Consider the following 12,797-nt stretch of genomic DNA (forward strand, 5'->3'; position numbering starts at 1 on the left):
GCAGAGCGAGACTCCGTCTCAAAAAAAACAAAAAAACAAAAAAAACAAAAAGAAAGAGATGGCATGATGTCTAGAATTGCTTTACAATAATTCAGGGAGTGGTAAGAGATATAGAGTGGCCATTATTGCTAAGTTCTGGAGGAGGGTGATGGGTTCATCAATTAATGATGCTATTTGATTTCTTAAGCTTTAACAATTTCCATATTTTTTTCAAAAAAGGTCACTCTGGCTGCTGTGTGCAATATGGCTTATAAACATGGGCAAAAGAAATGTAGAGAGGCTAATTACAAAGAGATGGCAATAGTGCAGGTAAAGGATACTGGTGGTTTGGACTAGAAGGTCAGTAGTAAAATGGAGATCATTTTAATATAGAGAGAAGTATGTGGCTTTTCCTTTTTTTTTGAGACGGAGTCTCGCTCTGTCGCCCAAGCTGGAGTGCAGTGGCGCCATCTTGGCTCACCGCAAGCTGCGCCTCCTGGGTTCACGCCGTTCTCCTGCCTCAGCCTCCTGAGTAGCTGGGACTACAGGCGCCCGCCACTACACCCGGCTTTTTTTTTTTTTTTTTTTTTTTTAGGAGAGACAGGGTTTCACCGTGTTAGCCAGGATGGTCTCCATCTCCTGACCACGTGATTCACCAGCCTCGGCCTCCCAAAGTGCTGGGATTACAGGCGTGAGCCACCACGCCCGGCCTTATATGTGGCTTTAAGATTTATTTTGGAGGAAGATTTATAGAGCTGCTGATGGAGAACCCAGGGCTGGTGATACATTACTTCTTCAGTGGGGAAAAAATCTTTTTAAAACATTAACCAAAAAATGAATACTCAGTTTAGTTTTTCTGCCTAGCACCTAGGAAAATGTCTTACAAAGGACTGCCAATTCTGTGTTATTTTCATTATATCTACTGGGCACTTTGGAGAAATTATTTCTTTAGGCAGAGAGATAGACAACACTATGATTTCTTTCATAGAATTCTGCCCTGATACCAAAAATAAATTCTGAGCTCCTGCCAACTAGATGAAATTCCAGGCCAGAGACCTCATTTCTGGATTCGATGCCTAAAATGCCTGGCACACAGTAAGAATTCAATAAAATGCTTTCGAACTAAATGAAATAGCCTCCTAGATGGAATCTAGATGGGTTCCATAACCAGTTAAAAAATACACTACCTCTCTTACCAACCACAACAAAATACAGTGAAAACCAGGAATGATGTAATCTTTAAAAGTTTGCATAACAAAGATTTGTCCCTTAATGAGAAAACTCAATGAAGATGCCAATTCTCCTTAAATTAATTTACATAGGATGTAATTTCAATGAAATTCCAATGAAGAGCCTAAGAAAATTATTTTAAATGCCATCTGGAAGAATAAACAGATAAGGATGTCAAAGAAAATCCTTAAAAATGGTAAGGGGAAATCTCACACATTAAAACATTATAATCATCAAAAGTGCAATACTATCTAAAAAACTTTTTTTTTTTTAAATGCACTACTGTCAAAAGAAGAGACAGATGAGTGAATGAAAAACAATAAAAAATACACAAAGAGGCCGGGCACCGTGGCTCATGCCTGTAATCCCAGCACTTTGGGAGGCTGAGGTAAGTGGATTGCTTGATACCAGGAGTTCGAGACCCGCCCAGCAAACATGACGAAACCCCATTTCTACTAAAATTACAAAAATTAGCCAGGTGCGGTGGCGCATGCCTGTAGTACCAGCTACTGAGGAGGCTGAGGTGCGAGCATTGCTTGAACCTTGGAGGCAGAGGTTGCAGTGAGCCAAGATTACACCACTGCACTCCATCCTGGGCGACAGAGCGAGACTATTTAAAAAAAAAAAAAAAAAAGAGGCTGCGCACAGTAGCTCATGCCTGTAATCCTAGCACTTTGGGAGGCCGAGGCGGGCGGATCATGGGGTCAAGAGATCGAGACATCATCCTGGCCAAGATGGTGAAACCCCATCTCTACTAAAAATATAAAAATGAGCTGGGCGTGGTGGTGCGCACCTGTAATCCCAGCCATTCGGGAGGCTGAGGCAGGAGAATTGCTTGAAACCAGGAGGTGGACGCTGCAGTGAGCCAAGATCACACCACTGCACTCCAACCTGGGCAACAGAGCAAGACTCTGTCTCAAAAAAAAAAAAGAAAGAAAGAAAAGGAATTCTTAGAATGTATGAGAAAGGCATGACAAAATAATGGAAAAGGAAAGATTACTTGATAAAGGGTATAAAGGTAAGGGATTGACAAGTTGAGACTCCCACATCTTAACACACACTCTCACATTCACTTTCCTGCTCAAAGCCCTCCAACCACACTCACACACCACCAAGCTCCTGCTCACAGCCAACCAGGCCCTGCAAGCCTGGGCCTCTGGCAGCTCTGATGCTCTCCACTCTTCTCCAGCTCACCCTGCTCTGGGCACACTGGCAGCTTTCCTTTTCCTCAGTGTGCCACGTGTTCTTCTACTCCAGAGCTTTTACACTGGCTTTCTGTTTTCCTTGAATGCTCTTCTGCCAGAAATCCTCAGGGCTCACTCCTGCACTCAACTCAGCTGTTTGCTCAAAGTTGCTTAAAGAGCGCTTCCTTTATATCTGTTCTAAGATACCCCCACCCTACCATCACTCTCTAGCCCTTTTAACCTATTTTATTTTCCTGCACCTCACGGCCTGATAGCACATATGCATTTATTTGTTGTCTATCTCCTCGCACCAGAATATGAGCTCAAGAGCATGGAGACTGTTGGGCTCTGTTCGCTGTTGGGCCTCCAGCACCTAGGACAGTTCTTGGCACACAGTGGAGGCACAGCATTGCTGAATGAATGAATGTGATTAAACTGGGAGGAAAGAGAATTAAACATTTACCAAATCTCTACCTAAGCTCAGAAGTCTTAGAAGAAATCAAAGAGATGCATTAACCAATTTGATTAAAAATTTTAAATATTCTTGCTTTTATTTTTTAATTTTTTTTTTCAGAGATGGGTCTCGCTGTGCTGCCCAGGCCACAAACTCCTGGGCTCAAGCAATCTTCCTGCCTTGGCCTCCCCAAAGTGCTGGGATTACAGGCATGAGCCACCATAGCCAGCCCCTTGTTTTTTAAAAAAGAAAAGAAAAAAAAAGACTAGGACATTTTCACTTAAAAAAAAAATACAGAATTGTTCTTATCACTAGACTTTTGAGTGAAAAAATTATGTTATATCCTCATGAAGTACTGGGGACAATGTGGAAAAGCTGCTGATGCTTCATAAAAGTGGAATTTTAATAGGTCAACTCTATTTACAACCTGTCAACTAAAATGAAGAGACACTTTCTGAGGTGTCTGCCAGTCCTCATCCATTCACCCCTCTCTGTCCCTATCCACATTCCCAGGAGGAGGCCCTGGCAGCCATCTCGGTACCACATGTCCTGTCCCTAAAGTCCCAAGTGGCCACACTAGGCACAGATGCCTGACACAAGCAGGTACTAACACATTATCTCCCTCTGAAATGTAACACTGAGGTTGAGAGATTGTGATCTCCTAAGTGGAGTCACGGGGCAGCCATCGTCCCATCATGTATACTGGAAAATAAAACAGCTGGTCTGCTAGAAGACATGGTCAGACCACGCAGTGAGAGACAGACACACACAAGGCAGCCATCTTGGTTCCTAACAGTCTTCTGGTTCCCAGTTCCATCCCATCTGATGCCTAATGCCATTTCCCGCTTTGGAATATCATGAAATGCCTGTGTATTCGTCTATGAGTAATATATAACTTTTATTTTGCTTATATTCTTAAGGTAGTATCTATTATTTAAAACTTTAAGAGAAATATGTTACTATGGAACATTAACAACTAAAACTAAAACATGAACAACGAAAAACTAAATCTTTGGATGTTCGGATTAGAAGTGATTATATACTTTTCTACTGTTTTTGTTTTCCTCATTGCAACTATAACAAGCATGAGTTCTACAATTTTTAAAAAATGTTCTAAAATAGACCTGAAAATAGATTAGAAGGATGCCAAAGTAACTGTGACTATGCTTTGGTAATTTGTGTTTTTTTTTTCCCCCCTATTTTTGAAGATTTCTATAATGCAAATGTTGCTCTTATGGTGTTTTCTTTTTTTTTTTTTTTTTTTGGAAACGGAGTCTTGCTCTGTCACCCACGCTAGAGTGCAGTGGCACAATCTTGGCTCACTTCAACCTCCACTTCCCAGGTTCAAGCAATTCTCCTGCCACAAACTCCTAAGTAACTGGGATTACAGGCGTGCTCCACCATGCCCAGCTAATTTTGTATTTTTAGTAAAGACAACGTTTTACCATGTTGGCCTCGAACTCCTGACCTCAAGTGATCTACACCCCCATGGCCTGCTAAAGTGCTGGGATTACAGGAGTGAGCCACTGCACCCAGCCTTTGATTGATTGATTTTTTAAATTTTTTTTAAGAGGGAGTCTCACTCTGTCACTCAGACTGGAGTGTAGTGGCACGATCTCGGCTTACTGCAACCTCCGTCTCCTGGGTTCAAGTGATTCTTCTGCCTCAGCCTCTGAAGTAGCTGGAAGTACAGACACCTGTCACCATACCTGGCTAATTTTTATATTTTAGTAGAGACAGGGTTTCATCTTGTTGGTCAGGCTGGTCTCGAACTCCTGACCTCAAATGATCTGCCCACCTCAGCCTCCCAAAGTACTGACATTACAGGCTTCAGCTACCGTGCCTGGCCTGATTTTTTAAAATTATTCTCTTTCAGAAGATGCCATTCTGACTTCTGTCAAAAAAAATTTAATAGCTTTAATAGGAATGTTCAACTTTGGTTACTAATATAAACTATAGAGTAACTATACCTTTGAATACCAATAATAACTTTTCAATATTTACAAGGGAAGTTTTTTTTCCATTTAGACTGGTATTTGTATGAAACTATATTAATTCTTATTTCATTTGGACTCTTCTGAATCTACATTTTTGAAGGAAAAATCATTATAACTGAGAAAACTTGAGAAAACTTGAGAAAAACTGCTCAAGTCTTTGGCAAACTGGTAAAGACACTAGAAATCACACTTTCTTTTTTTGTTGTTGTTGTTGAGATGGAGTCTCACTCTGTCGCCCAGGCTGGAGTGCAGTGACAACTCACCACAACCTTCACCTCCCAGGTTCAAGCAATTCTTCTGCCTCAGCCTCCCGAGTAGCTGGGACTACCAGGCATGTGCCACCACGCCCAGCTAATTTTTTGTATTTTTTTTTTTTTTAGCATAGACAGGGTTTCACCGTGTTAGCCAGGATGGTCTCGATCTCCTGACCTCGTGATCCGCCCACCTCGGCCTCCCAAAGTGCTGGGATTACAGGTGTGAGCCACTGTACCTGGCCAAAATCTCACTTTGACGTCAATTTTTGTTTTTGTAACTCCTAGTTTATCCTTTTCCATTGACTGCCTTCACACCTCTGTCGAAAATTAAATCACCATACTTACATAGGTTGATTTCTGAATTCTCTCCAGCTCCACAAATCTGTATCGGTCTTAGGGATACAGAGAAAGGCTCTCTGGGGAAGCAGAGTTTGAGCTAGCTCTTAAAGCAAGACTAGGGTTTACCAGATGGACAAGAAAGACAAGAGCACTTCTGGCAGAGAGAATAGTATGTGCAAGGTGAGGACAACGCAGTGAACCAGAGAGCCTCTGGGACAGCTTGCTATGTGTAGAGCTACACTGTCCAATATGGTGGACAGTAATCACATGCGGCTACCCAGTACCTGAAATGTGGCTAGTCCACACTGAGATGTGCTGTAAGCGCAGAAATACACACCAGATTTCAAAGACTTAGTATCAAAAAAAGAATGTAAGATCTCACTGATAATTATTGTTTACCGATTATATGTTGAAATGGCATTGTGGATATGTTACTTTAAATAAAACACATAATTACAATTAATTTCACCTTTTTTCACTTTTAACACGGCTGCTAGAAACCTAAAATTACATGTGACTCCTGTCATATTTCTATTAGACAGTGAGAGTCTCGAGCATAACAGCCAGTCTAGCAGGGGATCTCTAACCAATTTTCTTTCTCCTTTCCACTTCTACTGATGTCAGTAAAGCTCAGGTCCTAGCTAGACATGGTGGCATGCATCTGTGGTCCCAGCTACTTAGGAGGCTGAGGCAAAGGGTCACTTGAGCTCAGAGTTTGAGGCTGCAGTGAGCGAAGATTGCACCGCTGCACTCCAGCCTGAGCAAAAGGGTGAGACCCCATCTCTAAGGAGAAAATTTTTAAAAGAGATTGGGCGCAGTGGCTCCCACCTATAATCCTAGCACTTTGGGAAGCTGAGGCGGGCGGGTCACCTGAGGTCAGAATTCGAGACCAGCCTGGCCAACATGGCAAAACCTCATCTCTACTAAAAATACAAAAATTAGCCAGGTGTGGTGGCGCATGCCTGTAATCCCAGATTCTCAGGAGGCTGAGGCAGGAGAATCACTTGAACACAGGAGGAGATTACAGTGAGCTGAGATGGTGCCACTGCACTCTAGCCTGGGCAACAGAGAGAGACTCTGTCTCAAAAAAAAAAAAAAAAAAAAATGGCCCCAAGCATTGTGCTGAAGTACAGTCTAATGTACCTCAGTGGAAAAGGCTGTGATGTGCCTTATGAAGAAAACTTTACTCAAGTGTGAGCTATGATGCTGTTGGCTATGAGTTCAATGTGAATGAGTCAACAACATGTATTAAATAGAAACAGCAAAAAATCCACAAAAAACCGTAAGATTTCATAATGATCAATTCATGAAAATGTTGAGACCTGAGGCTTGCAGGAACCTAATCCTGTATTTTCCTCTAGGAACAATAGTTCAGCATTCCCTAATTCAGTGCTGGTGGCAACTCTATAGAATACAGATACTGCAAATAACAAACCATACAGTTTAACAAAGGCTGGATACTGAAACAAAACAATTTTATATAGCATTGACTTCATTTTATAGTTTCAAAATGGCCAACAGTGGTTTTCACCAACATGCTTACCATTTTTGTTCTTCAGATTAGGGTCTGCTCCACTTCTTAGAAGCTTTAAGGCACACTGTTTATGGGCCCGGTAAGCTGCACAATGCAAGGGGGTATTTCCTAACTGATCCGAACAGTTAACATCAGGAGGATTGGGCCTGTTGAGCTAACAATTAAAAAAATGCAATGCAGAATTATATATCAAAGATAGACTTTCTCTCATAATTCACAGGAAGGTGTATCAGCAGAGCCTGAAGAATAGCCAAGCTCCTTGGCATCTAGGCTGTTAGTGGTTTCTTGCTCACTAAACCAGCCAAACCTGCCACTCCTATGCTTATTCTGAGATGCCCTGAGATAGCTCTCAGGTCTGTGTCCAGGTCTCACACCCCTCTGACAACAGACACTCTGCACTGTGCCAGCGCCATCTCGCACACCTCAGACGCTAAGATTTCACAATGATTTACTTGCCCCTACCAGCCTTGTAATTCACACTTGTGACAGCAGAATCAGTCTGCCAGTCTTTCAGAGGAGTTAAAACCATAAATGTTAAATGTGTAAATGTCAAGGTTCTACTGAATTTGTTGTTCCCAACTTATTGCTTTAGAAGCTTCTTTATATAGCTTCCATTTCACAAAATTTAAAAACTGCTTTAGGCACTATACTTAGAAACCAAAGAGGCCTTTTCAAATGAGCTGAAACAACTTTAAAGCAAATGGCAGTGCTTCAGTCATGAATTCAGAACAAATTTAGAGTTTCATGTTTAATGAGACTGTGAAGGAATGGAAACTCAAAGTAGGTCTTCTGCGGGGGGGCGGGGAACAGGCAAACATTTCAGTCTAATGTGGTATAAGTATTCCAAAATATTGTCCCTTCTTTGCATAGTACCTTCCAGAAGTGTAGCATTCCTCCCAGATACTACTGCTGATCAAAACTAGAAAGACATTCCTTTATAGGGTCCTATTTATTATGCTTCAATTGGCTTAATCACAAAATGTGTATAATATATATATATATAAGTTGTCCTTACATTAACTATTTACCATGAAAAATCAGATTCTTATCCATCAGGTTTTCAGGGGGATTGGGATGGGTATAAATCAGAAATCCAGAAAAATATCACCATTTAAAATGTGTCCTGCTTCAACTATCACCATGCTGAGTGTTTTTAGATATTTAAGAACTTTGGTTCTATTATTATGATCTCTGGAGTTCTTGGTTCCACAATTCAACTAAATTATGTACTTAACATTAAGTAAAAATTTTCCTGAAGTATAAAGAAAGACTGCTTTTTGTCTTTTGGGGTTTTTTTGTTTGTTTTACCAGAGCTGTGAGTTCTGTTGTTTTGCCTTCTCTTGCTGCTGCTAAAAGTAATTCTTCAAGCTTTCTTTGTTGAGTCCTTTCTACAGCTGCAAAAGAAAAGTACTTATTATCCACTGCTAGTCAGGATCAAATTACAAATTCATTATAAAGAATAAAGTGATCATGATGAGAAAAACCAAAATGTTTTCAATTGTAATTCAAATGCAGTTAAAATGTATTGTTATTACCTTACAAGTCGGATGACAGAGTTCTATTTATTTCAGGTTTGGATGAATTTGGGTTTTTAATTCAGAAGTCTTTAAGTATTTTACTCACTAACAATCACCATCGAAACTAATTATGGATTACTTTTATGTACTGAAATACTATTAAATATGTGCCTTGGAAAGGTAGATAAGTGGGGTTCATAGCTTCCAGAACCTTAGAATGTGAAAAATAACAAGAAATAGCACTGATAGACGTACACATCATATAAATATATGCAGACATATCAATTTATTTATAAATTGCCACATAAAAATATAAAATTTATGTATGTATGTATGTATATATGTTGAGAAAGTCATCTGTCCATAACTTTACTTTAGCCAGGATGACCTGAAAAACCTTTTATAGTTCCTCCTTTGCAGCCTCTGCACAGGACACCGTAGATGTATATTTAGTGGGATCACCAAGCCTGTCACCCTGTCACCCAGGCTGGAGTGCAGTGGCACAATCATAGCTCATTGCAGCTTCAAACTCCTGGGCTCATATGATTCTCCTGCCTCAGCCTCCCAAGTAGCTGGGACCACAGGTGTGCACCACCACACCTGGCAAATATTTTTATTTTTTGTAGAGACGGGGTTCTTACTTGTTGCCCAGACTGGTCTCAAACTCCTGGCCTAAAGCAATTTTCCTGCATCGACTTTTCAAAGCACTGAGAGTATAGGCATGAGCCACCTTGCCTATTTTTATATCTTTAACAAATACTTTAGCACTTACTACATGCCAAGTGCTATTCAAAGCTCCTTAAAAATACTAACTCATAAAATCCTCATTAACTACTCTGAGGTAGGTGTTGTTATTATATTGATTTCTACAGACAAAGGAACTGAGGCACCAAGAGGTTATGGAATTTAACCAAGGTTGTACAACCAGAAGTGGAGGAGCTGGGATTTGAACTCAAGCAGGCTAGTTCCAGAGTCCGTGCTCTTATCACTACGCTTTCTCTGAAGTCATACTTACAGCAAAAGAGCAACTGGTAATCTGATTGTGTAAGAGTCTGGAATATGTAAGTAAGGTCTAATTTCTGCTAGATCTGAATTCTATTTTGGTTTATAGAAAGGAAGTGCTTTCAGAGAAAGGCTTGGTGATCCCACTAAATATACGTCTACAATGTCCTGTGCAGAGGCTGCAAAGGAGAAACTATAAAAGGTTTTTCAGGTCATCCTGGCTAAAGTCAAGTCATGGATAGAGAAGCAGGTAGGGGAGCCAGGTGACTGGGGAAATAGATGAACATTTGTTAACAGTAATCACTATGTGCTAAATGCTGTAAAAGAATCTACACGTACCATTGCATTTAAACTACAAGGAACACATATATTGAATCCAGGAATTGCTGAAACTAGTTTACCTTTGTCTTAAGAAATAACTAACATTGCTATATACCATCATCTTCTTTTCCCACATTTTTATTTCCACACCCAGACTCTACCTCAGAAGACAGCCAAGTCTCTCTGTAGACTGTCCATGGCTTCATACTGAGCCAAGCCTCTCCGTAGACTGTGCATGGCTTCTGCTGAGCCAAGCCTCTCAGTAGACTGTCCATGGCTTCTGCTGAGCCAAGCCTCTCCATAGACGGTGCATGGCTTCTGCTGAGCCAAGCCTCTCCGTAGACGGTGCATGGCTTCTGCTGAGCCAAGCCTCTCCGTAGACTGTGCATGGCTTCTGCTGAGCCAAGCCTCTTTGTAGACTGTGCATGGTTTCTGCTGAGCCAAGCCTCTCTGTAGACTGTCCATGGCTTCTGCTGAGCCAAGCCTTTCTGTAGACTGTGCATGGTTTCTGCTGAGCCAAACCTCTCAGTAGACTGTCCATGGCTTCTGCTGAGCCAAGCCTCTCCGTAGGCTGTCCATGGCTTCTGCTGAGCCAAGCCTCTCTGTAGACTGTGTATGGCTTCTGTGGCTGGGATGCACTATCTTCGATCTTTCCTCCCACTGGTTCTACGGCTGCTGAACTAGGAACTCTTTGAGAACAGTGACATCTCCTATACCTCTTGTACATCCCTCCACCACTGCATGTATCACCCTGACCTGTAATTTATCCCTCTGTAATCTTGAAGCCAGGTACTTGGTCTTTTTTTGTATGGTTTTTTTTTTTTTTTTTTTTTTTTTGAGACGGAGTCTCGCTCTGTCGCCCAGGCTGGAGTGCAGTGGTGTGATCTCTGCTTACTGCAAGCTCCGCCTCCCGGGTTCACGCCATTCTCCTGCCTCAGCCTCCGGAGTAGCTGGGACTACAGGCACCTGCCACCACGCCTGGCTAATTTTTTTTTTTTGTATTTTTAGTAGAAAGGGGCTTTCACCATGTTAGCCAGGATGGTCTTGATCTCCTGACCTCGTGATCCACCTGCCTCAGTCTCCCAAAGTGCTAGGATTACAGGCGTGAGCCACCGCACCCGGCCAGGTACTTGTTCTTATCTGTGTAACCAAAGCATTTATGACAGAGTCTGGCACAATGCGTAGTTGGTCAATAAATATGCGTTGAATATTCAAATAATGCTTAATATTTGTCCCAGGTTTTAGGGAAGGAAAAGAAAAGATACCCTATTGTTTCTTTCTAGGTTGTCTAGGCTTATAAGTGAAGGAAAATGGCAGGAATTTGGAGTTGAAAATACTATATATGTTCTTAGATTATGTTCCTGTCCTGTATTCTTTCAGGACACTGAAACAAAACTGCTGATTACATCAATGAAAAGCAAATATTCTAGTCTGGGTGGTCAGGCTTCTAGAATGCTCACAATGTTCTACTTATAGATGTGGATGCTGTTTACAGAGACATACTCCACAGAAACAGTTCTAAAGGAGCTATACATTCATAATGTGAACTTTTCTGCATATACTTTATATCTCAATATTCTTAAAGCAAATGTTACAGATCCAAAAAATATTTGTCCTATAAGATTTAAATTTAGTATCACTGTCTTTCTTTTCCATCAGAATCAAGTAAATAAGGATCTTATAAGTCACAAAGTCTACCACTGTCCTGACTGATGCTTACATACATGCAGAGAATAGGCTGAATAGTAGTACACTTGAAATGCAGGAGAGCACCTGGAAAATATCTTTCATTCATGATAGCAAATCATTACTTTGCAACCACTAATCAATGATTAGGGCAAATATTATCAATGAATGCTAAAACCACTGAGTAGAAGTTTATTGGTAAATAGGGTATTTCCATTGTCTCAATTTTTCTCCCTGTAGGTCATTTATTAATTACAAAGGGAAAAGATGCCTTTACAGTGGACCACAAAGTGATCAGAGTTAACATCACTGATAATGAAACAAAGTGACATTATGTGCCTCCTAATGGGATGCACTGGCATGGGATATAAACTCACCTACATAATGTTTCTGACAGAAATACATATCCTGAATCTAATCACAAGAGAAAAACCAAAATCAAGGGCCATTCTACAAATAATTCCACAACCGCTTTCCTCTTCAAAAAGGTCAATATTGGCCAGGTGGCAAGGCTCACACCTGTTAACCCCAATACTCTAGGAGGCCAAATTAAGAGAATCACTTGAGGCCAGGAGCTCCAGACCATCCTGGGCAATATATTGAGGCCTTGTCTCAAAACAAAAATAAAAATAATAAATAATAAATAAATAAATAAATAAATAAGTAATAACATAACAAAACATAACATAAGCCAGGCATGGTGGTGCATGCCTATAGTCCTAATTAATTGGGAGGCTGAGGCAGGAGAATCACTTGAGCCCATGAATTCAAGGCTTCAGTGAGCTATGATCACACCACTGCACTCCAGCCTGGGTGACAGAGTGAAACTGTCTCAAAAAAAAAAAAAAAAATCAGTATCAAGATAAGGGCTGAGGAGTTGTTTCAGATAAAAGGACATGAAAGAGATGATGTCAAAATTAAATGCAATGTGAGGTTCTGGATTAGATCCTAGATTGGAGGGGAAAATGCTACAAAGGACATTATTTGGACAACAGGCTAAATCTGAATATAAAAATATATATTAGACAATATTATGTTAATGTTAATTTTCCTGAAATTGAGCACTATATTGTGATTATGGAAGAAAATAATCCTTGTTCTTAAGAGATACTGAAGGCTGGGTGCAGTGGCTCATGCCTGTAATCCCAGCACTTTGGGAAGTCGAGGTGGGAGGATCACGAGGTCAGGAGATCGAGACCATCCTGACTAACATGGTGAAACCCCACCTCTACTAAAAAAAAATACAAAAATAATTAGCTGGGCCTGGTGGCAGGCGCCTGTAGTCCCAGCTACTTGGGAG

The 12,797-nt window shown here is 40.9% G+C and overlaps 1 protein-coding gene across 1 annotated transcript in view; it reads right to left on the bottom strand.

The window, feature by feature from the left end:
* Window positions 1-12,797, bottom strand: part of OSBPL1A (oxysterol binding protein-like 1A) — a 237,844-nt gene that overhangs the window by 165,652 nt on the left and 59,395 nt on the right. The window contains exons 6-7 of the mRNA XM_011939267.1: window positions 8,280-8,365; window positions 6,981-7,125 (exon numbers count right to left, since the gene is read on the bottom strand). Of these exons, the coding sequence (XP_011794657.1) occupies window positions 6,981-7,125; window positions 8,280-8,365 (231 nt within the window). The remainder of the gene's footprint in view (window positions 1-6,980; window positions 7,126-8,279; window positions 8,366-12,797) is intronic.

This window comes from Colobus angolensis, unplaced genomic scaffold (assembly GCF_000951035.1).
Source record: "Colobus angolensis palliatus isolate OR3802 unplaced genomic scaffold, Cang.pa_1.0 Scaffold18, whole genome shotgun sequence".
NCBI lineage: Eukaryota > Metazoa > Chordata > Mammalia > Primates > Cercopithecidae > Colobus > Colobus angolensis.